We start from the raw sequence: 14,222 nt of genomic DNA on the forward strand, positions 1-14,222 counted from the left end.
GTGAGTGGCCCCAGATAATGCTGCACAGTGTGTTGTGGCCCCAGATAATGCTGCACAGTGTGTTGTGGCCCCAGATAATGCTGCACAGTGTGTTGTGGCCCCAGATAATGCTGCACAGTGTGTTGTGGCCAAAGATAATGCTGCACAGTGTGTTGTGGCCAAAGATAATGCTGCACAGTGTGTTGTGGCCAAAGATAACGCTGCACAGTGAGTGGCCCCAGATAATGCTGCACAGTGAGTGGCCTCAGATGAGGACTGAGTGGCCCCATCACGTTGCTGCTGCCATATCGTGTTTTCAGGGCCATATCTGCTGCGGATCCGCAGCAGAATCCGCAACGTGTGCACATACTCTTGCGAAAGCAGCAATATTCGTTTGTTTTTACTTTTTCTTCTTTTTTTTTTTTAGACTACTTTAACCTCCAATTGTTTGATCGTTTATACCAAAGTATATAGTGAAAATGTTAGTCTCCTATGAAGCTAATTATATGGCTTAGCACAGTGTTCCCCAACTTCAGTCCTCAAGAGCCACCAACAGGTCAGGTTTTAAGGATTTCCTTAGTATCACCCAGGTGGTGGAATTATTGCCTGTGCAGGTGAGCAGATCTCACCTGTGCAATTTTAAGGGAAATCCTGAAAACATGATCTGTTGGTGGCTCTTGAGGACTGAAGTTGAGGAACACTGGTTTAGCGTCACGGCAGGAGTGAGATGACAGTGATGGGGATTTTGAGCAGACCCCTGAAAGTCAAAGTAACCCATCAGTCTCCTGTGTTTGTGTCGACGAAGGGTCTCGGTACACTAAGCGATGCACCAGCCATCACGACAAAGATATGACCTGGTGAGGATCGCTGGTGAGCTGTCAAACAGGCAGACTCACCAGAGATCAGGACCAGCGAGGATGCGGGTAACTAAGCGTGCGCGGCGCTTAGTTACCCGGATTACCATGGATAACAGCTCCCAGCGAGAGCACACTGGTATCCAGGGTAACTAAGGGACGCGCACCCTTAGTTACCTGTTTACCTTGGATACCAGCTCCCAGCATCTGCTTACAGCGCTGGGAGCTCACTGATCGATGGTTTCCTGCTGCCACACGCAGCGATGCGTGCTGGCCAGCGGGAGACCAATGATTAAAAAATGGCCCAGGACACTCCTGCACAATCAGCGATACCCGGCGGGGGGGGGGGGGGGGGGCTGGTCGCTGATGAGCGAGATCATTGGCGAGATCGCTGATGCATCACAAAATCGGTGACTCATCAGCGATCTCGCTTAGTGTGAAGTACCCCTAAGGCTAAAGAGTGTTTAAATAATTTTTCCATCAACAAAACTGTAGGAGGGCCTGTTTTTGAAAGACGAGCTGCACTTTTGAATGACAAAAAAAATAACACTATAGGAGGTACTTTAAACTAGCTGGGTTTAAGAGGTCACAATGTGTTCCAGCGTACAAGCTCTAGAGAAAAGAGCTTTTAAAGACTGCAAATGTATTATCAGTCTCTAAGGCAAAGAGCTGTAAACAAAAACATACCATCAAGAAGTGATGAAAGTTGTAACCCCTTAACGACAGCAGATATGTCTTTTAATGGCGGCAGTTAAGGATAGTTACTCCTCAGCGCCACTTTTTAATGGCGCTAAGAAATAAGTGTCTGATCCTAATTATGTTAAGCCCCATTATGACAAATGGCTGACAGATGTGTCCACCTTTAAACTTTCTTAATCCCTTAAAAGAAGGGACATGGCCTAGCAATGGCATGGGACAGAAGCATTGGCGTGAGAGCTCCTGCTGCTCACATGGACGGAATCAGCATCTGATGGAATAAAAGCACCTGGGGAGAGGTTCTGGAGCAAGAGCACCACATCTAGAAAACTGGAAGGAGTGGAGGACGAGTGCAGCTAATCCCACAGTCCGGAGGAGAGTCATTGAAGATCCATGTCAGGAGAGAAGCTTGAGGGTATGTGCACAGGCTGCAGATTCTGCTGCGGATCCGCAGCGGATTTGTCCCTGCGGGTCCGCAGCGGATTCTGCTGCGTTGTACAGTACCTTTATTTCCTATGGAAATAAAAAAAAAAAAAAACGCAGTGCACATGCTGCGGATTTTTTCGCGCAGATTTGCTGCGGGTTACAATCCGCAGTGTGTCAATTCTTTGTGCAGATTTTGCTGCGGTTTCACACCTTCACCATTGAGGTGAGAAACCGCAGGGCAAAACTGCAGGCTAATCCGCAGGTAAACCGCAGGTCTTTTGACCTGCGGATTTACCTGCGGATTTTACAAGATCCGCAGGGAGAAATCCGCAGCACCTAAAAACTACGTGGGCACATAAGCCTGAGAGACATTAGGAGGCTGCAGGGACCACCCACAGAGGAGCATAGTGTGACTGTGATAAGGGGAGAAGATGCCAACAGTCCATAGCAATTATTGAAACAGTGTAAGGCCGGGGTCACATTGCGTTATGGCAGTCCGTTAGACGGACTGCTTTACACCGCGGTGTAACGCAGTCCATTAACGCTGCCATTAACCCCCATTGTCAGAGGCATCGCGATGCGTTCGCGATGTGCCGTCATTCAGTGACGGAGCCTCGGACGTGGGCTGCAGCGTCTGGGGCTCCATCACCACTAGCGCAGATGAATAATCTGCACTAGCGGGTATAGCATTAACGTGATCGCGTTATGCTATAGAGTTAACGTAGCCCGTCAACGCTATGTGTTGAACGGGCTGGGTTAACGCAATGTGAACCTGGCCTAATACCAGGAGTGTGGGGAGGACATTCCAGCGGACTGGAGATTAACCTCTGTAAACCAGGGACTCTGGGGAGTGTGCTTCTACAGCCACTTATATTAACTGTGCAATTCTTATCAGCGGAATGCAGTATTATGGGCAGGAACAGCAGAAAGTCTGCACCATCCTCTTCCCCCTCCACTGCAGACACACCCATGACTTCAGGGGCAGCAAAAACAGGAAATATCCAAAATTCTCCACTGACCCAAGAGGCTCTGCTAAACCCCAAGGACTTAAAATGGCCACAAGGGATTATTCTTCTCAGTATATGTCCTCTCCCAGTGAACAGGACAGAGGGCAGGATAAAACTCAGCAGAGAAGGGATGATGCCAGCACAGCTCCTTGAACATGATGAATGAAATAAAAGAACTGCAGGCCCAAATGTCAGTTCCCCACAAAAAACGGATTGGAATGATATATTGCACGGTTGGAGAACCTATATAAAGCGGAGATTCACTCAATGCCACTGTGTCCCAAGTCACAGACAGTCATAGATGGAATAAGCCTCCACTGTACTGACATATGAGCAAGTTGCCCAAAAGACTCATTGACCAACATACTCAGCAGATAAACGCCCTGCTTGACATGGAGAACTGAGAACCAAAATCGGCGCAATATCCGCATCCGGGGTCTGCCTGAGACCACAACAAACCAGGACCTGATGCACACCTTGAAAGGAATATTTAACACGCTTTTGGAAAGGAGTCCAACGGAGGAAATAATCGTGGATAAAGCACATTGGGCCATCAGGCCTTGGAGTAATGACACCAGCAGGCCGAGGGACATTATCTGCTTGTTTCATTTTTACAGGGTCAAAGAGGACATAAGGGCGCAAGCCAGGATCAAGGGCCCCTTAGAGTTCAACGGAGTCCACCTGCAGTTCTTAGCGGACTTGTCGAACCCTGGCCTAACACAGGGCTTTACATCCTGGAGGCATTGAGAGAACAGAACATACCCTTATTCATGGGGATTCCTCTTCCAATTGCAGGTACAAGACCAGAGGGGAGTGGTGTCGCTGAGAGATCTTCAGGGCTTGCAGGGATTTCTGGAGAGGCTGGACTTCCCACAGGTTCAGATAACTGATTGGCCAAACATGCCAAGACCTGTGGCGCCTTACAGCAACCATCGCAGACCTTCCCAGCAACCATTGCCAAAAGGGCAGGCGTAGCCAGTCTCTCGCCCATCTTCCACACAATCTGCAGAACAGTGACACTTGCTCTTTGTTCCTCTATAATTTTTGTAAAGATGTGTACCGGGACCAAGGTAGCTCGTATGTTGATAGTGACTTGACCATAGCTAAGAGGGGCACCTTGCTCCTAATGAGACAACTGCTCTTCTGGTGGAGAGCCAATATGCGGGCAGAGATGGTGGTAATCCATATTTCGGAATCAGGTTTCAGACTATGAGAATGTAGTATTTACTCCACGTACCTGTGTGCTTTTCTGGAGATAGGGGGGAAGGATTGGGGTTACCCTGTTTGTTGATTTCTAGATGCTTGGATCTATACAAACAAATGTGATATGATTCTTGGTCCATGTGGGCTGTGTACCCGCATCTTGAGACACCCCCCACATAGAAAGCTTGCACTTGCAGACGTCAGGAGATCTTCTCAGTGTTACGAGAGGACTTCCCGAATAGAGTTTCCTCAGCCTAGGATTGAGGAAGTTGCCTACCCTTGACAGGCTCTTACATTTTCTTTAGGTTCTCTATATTTACTTTTTTCCCTCATCTTTTTTGGCTTTCTGTTCCCATCCTTCCCTAACCTTCTGCTTACCCTCCTCTCTCTCAGGCTCTACCCTCTGTCCTGTTCTGGCCCTCTCTACAATCTTCTACAGCATCTATCCTTGGGTTTGACAATGTCTACAATCAAGATAGTCTCTTTAAATGTCAGGGGTTTTAACCCCTTTACCCCCAAGGGTGGTTTGCACGTTCATGACCGGGCCAATATTTACAATTCTGACCACTGTCCCTTTATGAGGTAATCACTCTGAAACGTTTCCATAGATCCTGGTGATTCTGACAATGTTTTCTCGTGACATATTGTACTTCATGTTAGTGGTAAAATTTCATTCATATAACTTGCGTTTATGAAAAACATGGAAATTTGGCGAAAATTTTTCAAATTTCGCAATTTTCCAACTTTTAATTTTTATGCCCTTAAATCACAGATATGGCACACAAAAAAAACAACATTTCAAATATGTTTACTTAACATCAGCACAATTTTGGAACCAAAATTTTTTTTTGTTAGGAAGTTATAAGGGTTAAAAGTTGACCAGCGATTTCTCAATTTTGCAACACCATTTTATATTTACGGACCACATCACATTTGAATTCACTTTGAGGGGTCTATATGATAGAAAATACCCAAAAGCGACACCATTCTAAAAACTGCACCCCTCAAGGTGCTCAAAACCACATTAAAGAAGTTTGTTAACCCTTCAGGTGCTTCACAAGAATTTTTTGAATGTTAAAAAAAATGAACATTTAACTTTTTTTCACCAAAAAAATTACTTCAGGCTCAATTTTTTTATTTTACCAAGGGTAACAGGAGAAATTGGACTGCAAAAGATATTGTGCAATTTGTCTTGAGTACGCTGATACCTGATATGTGGGGGGGGGAAACCACTGTTTCGGCGCAAGGCAGAGCTCAGAAGGGAATGAGCGCGCTTGACTTTTTCAATGCAAAATTTGCTGGAATTCAGATCGGACGCCATGTCACGTTTGGAGATCCCCTGATGTGCCTAAACAGTGTAAACCCCCCCACAAGTGACCCCATTTTGGAAACTAGACCCCCCAAGGAACTTATCTAGATGTGTGGTGAGAACTTTAAACCCCCAGGGGCTTCACAGAAGTTTAGAACGTACAGCCGTACAATTAAAAAATCATGTTTTTTCCACAAAAGTGATCTTTTCTCCTCCAATTTTTATTTTCCCAAGGGTAACAGAACCCCAAAACCTATTGTGCAATTTGTCCCGAGTACGCTGATACCCCATATGTGGGGGTAAACCCCTATTTGGGTGCATGGCAGAGCTCGGAAGGGAAGCAGCACCATTTCACTTTTTGGCTGGAATTGAGCTCAAACGCCATGTTGCGATTGGAGAGCTCCTGATGTGCCCAAATAGTGGAAACCCCTAATTCAAACGCCAACCCTAACCCCAACACACCCCTATCCCTAATCTCAGCCCTAGACCTAACCGGAAAATGAAAAATAAATACTTTCATTTTATTATTTTTCTCTACCTAAAGGGGTGATAAAGGGGGGTTTCATTTATGGCGAGTTTTTCTTTGGCAGCTGTCGCACGCTAAGAGACGCTTTTTATTGTAAAAATAGTTTTTGCATCACCACATTTTGAGAGCTATAATTTTTCCGTATTTTGAACCAGAGAGTCATGTGAGGTCTTTTTTGCGGGACGAGTTGAAGTTTTTATTGGTACTATTTTCGGGCATGTGACATTTTTTGATAGCTTTTTATTCCGATTTTTGGGACGCAAAATGAACAAAAACCAGCATTTCATGAATTTCTTTTGGGGGGTGCGTTTACGCGTGCGGTAAAATTGATAAAACGGTTTTATTCTTTGGGTCAGTACATAGTAACAGTTATTAAGGTTGAAGGGAGACTTTAAGTCCATCTAGTTCAACCCATATCCTATCCTAACTTGCCCTAACAGCGATCTCATTTATGTCGTTTTTATGCAATAAAAACAATTTTAAATAAATAATTTTTGCATCGCTTTATTCTGTGAGCTATAACTTATTTTTCGCTGATGATGCTGTATGGCGGCTCGTTTTTTTGCGGAACAAGATGACGTTTTCAGTGGTACCATGTTTATTCACATACGTCTTTTTGATCGCGCATTATTGCACTTTTTATTCGGCGTTATGATAATAAAGCATTGTTTTTTTTAAGGGGTTAACTAGTTTGTTAGTTTTATAGGGCGGGTCGTTACGGACGCGGCAATACTAAATGTGTACTTTTATTTTTTTTTTTATTTAGAAAAAAAGAATTAGGGAATTTTTTTTTATTTTGTGATTTTTTTTTAATTATTTACACTTTTTTTTTAAACTTTATTATTTTGTCCCGGGGGGACATATCCCTGTCTTGTCAGATCGCCGATCTGACACTTAGAAAAGAGCGGTGTCAGATCGGCGATCTGACAGGCGCTGCTGGCTTCCTCCTGCCTGCTCTCAGCAGGCAGTGAGGAAGACTCCTCCCCTGCAGGACCCTGAAGGCCCCCTGCAGCCATATTGGATCCGGGGGCCTGCAGGGAGGACGACACTCTGAGCAACGCAGCACATCGCGTCGCTCCGGGGGTCGCAGGGAAGCACTTCTCTCCTATGCCCCCGATACACTGTGATCACGTTTGATCGCAGTGTGCCAGGAGTTACTGTGCCGGGGGCGGTCTGTGACAGCCCCTGACAGTGCCGGATGTCAGCTGTGATAATCAGCGGACACCCGGCCGTGACGCGCCGCTGATCACATGTGACGTAAAATTCCATCCTTGGGACTTAGGTCCCAGGTCACATGGACGGAATATTACGTCCAATGTAGGAAAGGGGTTAATATTACAGTGCCGGGTCAGGAGAGGGTGGTGCTACAAAACTTATTTCCCTTTCGGTGGTGTTCCACCATCAATGCATTATCTGGGAGCACAGTTGACATCAGAGACTTCCCAATTATATCAGGCCCACTTCGCCCCTCTTTTAACACGCATTACAGACGATCTTCAAAGATATGGGAGAGCTAGGTTGTCCTGGTTTGGTAGAATAAATGTCATCAAAATGGATATTCTTCCCAGACTGTTGTACCTGTTCCAGGCAATTCTGGTGAAACTCACAGGTACATTTTTTAAGCATCTACACAGTCTGTATTAAGATCATATGGGGACTGAAAAGACCTTGGACTTGCTTTCTCACTGCTTAGCAAACCCAAATCAGAGGGTGGTACGGGCATTCCGAACTTGAGAAACTACCTTCGGGCAGCCATAGTGATACGGGCCCCTTGGACTGGTTTCATGATCAGGGAGGAAAACAATGGGTCTCGATAGAAAGGTCTCTCACCACGGGCACTGACTTCGCTACTTTGGTCCCCTAAGATACACCGTAACTCCCTCCCTTTTCTGAGATGTGATCTACTTAAAATATGGGACTCGTCTATTTTAGCATGGAGTTTCTCAAACAGCCCTGGTCCCATGACCCCAGTGTTTGACAAACCCGAGTTTCCCCCGGGTGTTGGAGTAGGGTCGTTCTCGGTGTGGTCCAACACACCTAAACATAGAGTGATGCACATCTCTAGGACGTTAGAGAGATGGTAATCACTGGCAGAACTGAGGGAGGAATTTCCAGAACTCCACATCTCATGGTTTGCATATTTGCAACTACGTTCCTTCATGTCGTCCCTCCAGCCAGCTCCATTAAACAAAACAGATCTAATGCCACTGGAATCATTGATGATGCAAGAGATGAGCCCTGCACAATCATTCTCGGTTCTCTGACATAATTGAGTATACTTGTGAGACTAAGTCATGGTTTGCCTTGCAGGGCTGTGGAGTCGGTAAGCCAAACCTGCGACTCCGACTCCTCAATTTCCCTTACACCGACTCCAACTCCGACTCCACGACTCCGACACATATTGCTTATATTTAAGTGAAAAATTTATTGTAGTACAATGTGAACCTCAGACATTTAATCATTTTTATGATCCAATAATCAAGATATTTAGATAGAACAGAATATATATTGGTGTACTACCCGGTTTTCATTCTTTTTGGTACAGATACGATATGGATAGACAGATATGGATAAATGGATAGATAGAGCAGATTTCTAATCTGCTTTTGCTATTGAAAACATTATCTATGAGCTCAAAAACCTTTCAGGTGATGGTTTTTTAAAAAGATGATCAGCTTTTGCAGCTGAAAAACGTATCCTCAAAAAACACAGGAAAAACGCTGTGTGTGAATGTAGCCTTAGATCAGGAATATAACAGCCATTTATAGGACATTTCATAACTTTCCCAAACTCCTATGAAAAAATATTCAGCACATCCTGCATTGAATTACTGTACCCAATTTATTATATATTTTAGGAGTCGGTCCATTTTATACCGACTCCAACTCCACCAAAATGAGCACCGACTCCGACTCCACAGCCCTGTTACCTTGGATTGGGAACGGGAGATTGGGCTAGAGTTTTCTTTTGAGCAATGGAAAGAAAGCTTTATTTTGTGCACACAGGCTGCCTTCGGCTTGTAGGGCTCAGCAAACTAACTTTAACCTTTTAACTAGGTGGTACAGATGTGAACCAGCCACTGTGCAGTACCTTTGTGCCAACAACGCCCTATGCTGGCTTTTATTGTGCAATTGTATGCCGGGCAGTCACCTCCTCCAGGAATGTGTAGGTGGAGAGTGGCTGTTGATCTGGTATTTTGCACCTGTGTTGCTGACATCTTTGCTTTATGGGCTGGCTGCACCCTTTAGTGCATTTGTTCCAAGACCAGGGCAGGTAAGTGTTGCTGCCTTTTTGTCTGCTGTTTAAAAACAGACAGGCAGTTAACACAAACGGGAGAGAGTCAACTCTCCTCATACTTCACCCCTCAGTTCCCTTCTCTCTCCCCATTTTCTTCCGTCCTCTTAATCAGACCCCCTTATTTCCCCCTTTCTCTTTTAAGTATTTTCTATTACCTACTCTACACTTTTCATTCTATTTTCTTTATCGGATGTTTATGATAAGGGATAAGATACTCAAGACAGCATTATGGCAACGCTCTGGACAATTACCGTAATTGTTGAGTGAATCCGACTCAAGTAAGGTGGTTATGCTTTACTTGATTGTCTTGCTGTTTTAAATGACCATTTTGCCATTTTTTGCTTTTCCTTGTCCTTGCATGGATACTTAGTTTTTTTAAGCTACACATGAAAATATTCAATAAAAAAAGTAAGAAAAAACCCTTAAAAGCATTGGTCATCTCAAACTGTTGTCTCTGGGCTAGTGGTTGGAGATCGGCTCCTAAGATTGTGTACTATACACAGATTGATTCACACTTTTTTCTTTGTAGTACACAACCCCATGGAAGAATTTACATAGTAGTACTTCGCTGTGTGGATGTGAATCCAACACAGGTGAAATAAATGCCGCAGTTCGATCTGCCTGTGTCTGCCTGGTCTGGTCTGTGTTTTCCTTACTTAAGTACTTCAGTGAGGTGGCAGTTTATCTTGCTTTGACAAAGACAGATTTCAGTTGTTTTTCAGAGGATGATAAGTTCAAGAGGTAGTAGATAGGGGATGTACAGGCTCATAAGTGGGGAAAGAAGCAAATTTCTCTGAAAAGATCTATTGCAAAGTTTCATATCGCTTGTACTACGATTTATGCAAAGTTTGTTGAAATGTAACTTTCACTTGAGTTTATGGGAGTTGTGAAATGCTAGACTGTCGGCAAAAACAGACATTCTTTGATGGAGACATTTACATGCATGACCTCATCCTCTCTAAAATGCTGATGAGGGAGACAAAGATCTTTATTTTCTTGAAAAGTGAGTGTCCCGGGAATGAACACCCACCAATCAACATTTAAGGCATATATTTTCAGTATGCTAAAGTCTCAAGAGGCAGTATCACTCTTCCCTTTAAGGCTCTATGCCTCAGCAATAGCAGCGTTTTGGATGCAGCGCATTTGTGCTGCGTTCTACATTAGGCCTGTTTCACACTTCCGTTTTTGTGTCCGCCAAACGGATCCGTTTCCGTTTTTTTGACGGAAACTGATGCAAACGGATCCGTTTTTTTTAAAAACGGATCCGTTTTTTTGACGGATCCGCGGTAACCGTAATGGAAGTCTATGGGACAAAAAAAACGGATCCTGCAAAAAATGGCGGATCCGTTTTTTTACGGAAAACAACGGATTTTGACGGATTTGAAAAAACGGAAGTGTGAAACAGGCCTTAGAAGCATAGTGGATGGCATTTAAAGACATCCCATTCACACTGTGTTTTTACTTACCACTGCATATACTCACTCGCGGAGCGGGTTTATTAGCCGCAGCATCTTAATTTCGGCAGTAGAGACTTCGTAGTTTCCCCATAGCTATTTTTCAGATACGATAAATCCGCAGAGTTCACTAAGAGCACGCGGCTTTAACTGTGATTAGAATGCAGTGTTTTGGAGGAAGTGAAAATATGAGGCATCTAAAACGCTGCTATTGCTGATCGTGGGCACGTAGCCCTACTAATGGAAAAGGGAAGAATTACCTGGATAGAAGATAAACTGAAACTGTAAACACACAGTGCTATATACCTTATTTTTTGGACTATAAGACGCACTTTTTTCCTCCAAAAATGTGGAGGAAAAATGGGGGTTGCATCTTATAGTCCGGATGTAGCCGCTATGGCTATGGTGGGGAGCGGTTTTGGCAGAGCAGCGGGTCACAGACGTGGGAGCCGGCTAACTCCTGTGCCCGCTGCTAAAGAAAAAATGAATATTCACTGCATTCCACGCCCACAGGCGTGGAGGGAAATGAATATTCATTTCTCCTTAATGGTATCCTGGTATGATTGTCCCCCACCCTAGTATGCATGGCCCCATCGAAACACATTAAAAAAACAAACCATTACACTTACCTTCCCAGCGCTCCCTCGCAGCATCCAGCTCAGATGCCAGCAGCTGCTTAATGCTTGTAAGCAGCGCATGGCAGGGACATCATGAGCGGATTACAAGCCGAAGGGCAGCTTCTGGAATGCTCAATGGTCTGCACTCTGGGAATGTGGGCGTGGAAAGCACTGAGTATTCATTGATCGCTAGCGAGCACAGTGTCAGCCGAAGCCTTCCTGCTACTGCTGGAGGTCACGTGTGCCGATACTTAAATGAATATTCATGTATTGGGGGCCATGCATACCAGGATGGGGGTGAGGGCCATGCATACTAGGATAGAGATGGGGGTGGGGGCCAAGCATACCAGAATAGGGATGAGGGGGGACCATTCCTACCAGGACAAAGATGAGGGGGGACCATTCCTTCCAGGACAAAGATGAGGGGGGGACCATTCCTTCCAGGACAGGGATGAGGGAGGACCATTCCTTCCAGGACAGGGATGAGGGAGGACCATTCCTTCCAGGACAGGGATGAGGGAGGACCATTCCTTCCAGGACAGGGATGAGGGAGGACCATTCCTTCCAGGACAGGGATGAGGGAGGACCATTCCTTCCAGGACAGGGATGAGGGAGGACCATTCCTTCCAGGACAGGGATGAGGGAGGACCATTCCTTCCAGGACAGGGATGAGGGAGGACCATTCCTTCCAGGACAGGGATGAGGGAGGACCATTCCTTCCAGGACAGGGATGAGGGAGGACCATTCCTTCCAGGACAGGGATGAGGGAGGACCATTCCTTCCAGGACAGGGATGAGGGAGGACCATTCCTTCCAGGACAGGGATGAGGGAGGACCATTCCTTCCAGGACAGGGATGAGGGAGGACCATTCCTTCCAGGACAGGGATGAGGGAGGACCATTCCTTCCAGGACAGGGATGAGGGAGGACCATTCCTTCCAGGACAGGGATGAGGGAGGACCATTCCTTCCAGGACAGGGATGAGGGAGGACCATTCCTTCCAGGACAGGGATGAGGGAGGACCATTCCTTCCAGGACAGGGATGAGGGAGGACCATTCCTTCCAGGACAGGGATGAGGGAGGACCATTCCTTCCAGGACAGGGATGAGGGAGGACCATTCCTTCCAGGACAGGGATGAGGGAGGACCATTCCTTCCAGGACAGGGATGAGGGAGGACCATTCCTTCCAGGACAGGGATGAGGGAGGACCATTCCTTCCAGGACAGGGATGAGGGAGGACCATTCCTTCCAGGACAGGGATGAGGGAGGACCATTCCTTCCAGGACAGGGATGAGGGAGGACCATTCCTTCCAGGACAGGGATGAGGGAGGACCATTCCTTCCAGGACAGGGATGAGGGAGGACCATTCCTTCCAGGACAGGGATGAGGGAGGACCATTCCTTCCAGGACAGGGATGAGGGAGGACCATTCCTTCCAGGACAGGGATGAGGGAGGACCATTCCTTCCAGGACAGGGATGAGGGAGGACCATTCCTTCCAGGACAGGGATGAGGGAGGACCATTCCTTCCAGGACAGGGATGAGGGAGGACCATTCCTTCCAGGACAGGGATGAGGGAGGACCATTCCTTCCAGGACAGGGATGAGGGAGGACCATTCCTTCCAGGACCGGGATGAGGGAGGACCATTCCTTCCAGGACCGGGATGAGGGAGGACCATTCCTTCCAGGACCGGGATGAGGGAGGACCATTCCTTCCAGGACCGGGATGAGGGAGGACCATTCCTTCCAGGACAGGGATGAGGGAGGACCATTCCTTCCAGGACAGGGATGAGGGAGGACCATTCCTTCCAGGATAGGGATGAGGGAGGACCATTCCTTCCAGGATAGGGATGGGGGGGGACCATTTCTACCAGGATAGGGATGAGGGGGGACCATTCCTACCAGAATGGGGATGAGGGGGGACCATTCCTACCAGAATGGGGATGAGGGGGGACCATTCCTACAGGATAAAGATGAGGGGGTCCATTCCTACCAGGATAGGGATGAGGGGGGGGGGACCATTCCTACCAGGATAGGGATGAGGGGGGGACCATTTTTACCAGGATAGGGATGAGGGGGGGGAGCATTCCTACCAGGATAGGGATGAGGGGGGGACCATTCCTACCAGGATAGGGATGAGGGGCCATGTGTATCAGGATAGGGATTAGGGGACCATATTTACCAGGATAAGGGATATTAAGTACAGAACTGACCACATTTTTTGCTTTAATTTTTTCCCCCAATTTCCTCCTCTAAAACCTAGGTGTGTCTTATGGTCCGGTGCATCTTGTAGTCCGAAAAATATGGAAATATGATGACTGCAATATATTAAGAGGATAAAAACAGATGGGAGGGCTTAATTCTCTGTCCTCTAAAGGTCGCATGCAACTACTGTTTGTTGAAGGAAAAAAACACTAAATTTTGCAGAAATGCTTGTGATTTAACAATGTATACCTGTTATCTTGTCTCTGACTAGTTTACAGGATTCTATTTCTCCAATGCTCCCAAACAAGCTTTTTAATTCCTCTTGTGTCATGTTCTGAGGCAGGTAGTTCACTATTAAGTTGGTCTTGCTATCCTCTGTATTGTTGGAGTCCACTGGAGATGTGCAGTTGTTTATCGAGTTTTGACAGTTGCCTGTGTTATTGCAAGTGGGACCATTGGACAGCTGTGTTTCCATGGCAGCAATTACCTGCTAACAAGACAGAATGTAGGAAAGAAAAAAAAAAAAAAAGCTGTTAGGGCCAATTTGTATTGAAACTTTCAATGTCTACAATTAGTAATGTGCATTGCTCAAACCCAAGTATATATTAATGAACTACACAGGTTATTAAACATTGCTCTTGCAAAAGTTCTAA

At 46.1% G+C, this 14,222-nt stretch overlaps 1 protein-coding gene across 11 annotated transcripts in view; it reads right to left on the bottom strand.

Annotated features, from left to right (window-relative positions):
- Positions 1-14,222, bottom strand: part of ELAVL2 (ELAV like RNA binding protein 2) — a 425,680-nt gene that overhangs the window by 163,953 nt on the left and 247,505 nt on the right. For 7 of the 11 annotated variants that reach the window (XM_073543693.1, XM_073543692.1, XM_073543702.1 and 4 more), the window contains one exon: positions 13,819-14,059. In XM_073543693.1, the coding sequence (XP_073399794.1) occupies positions 13,819-14,059 (241 nt within the window). The remainder of the gene's footprint in view (positions 1-13,818; positions 14,060-14,222) is intronic. The other 4 variants (XM_073543696.1, XM_073543695.1, XM_073543698.1 and 1 more) reach the window with 1 other exon arrangement.

Source organism: Dendrobates tinctorius, unplaced genomic scaffold (genome assembly GCF_039654945.1).
Source record: "Dendrobates tinctorius isolate UK_male_01 unplaced genomic scaffold, ASM3965494v1 ptg000134l, whole genome shotgun sequence".
NCBI classification, from domain to species: domain Eukaryota; kingdom Metazoa; phylum Chordata; class Amphibia; order Anura; family Dendrobatidae; genus Dendrobates; species Dendrobates tinctorius.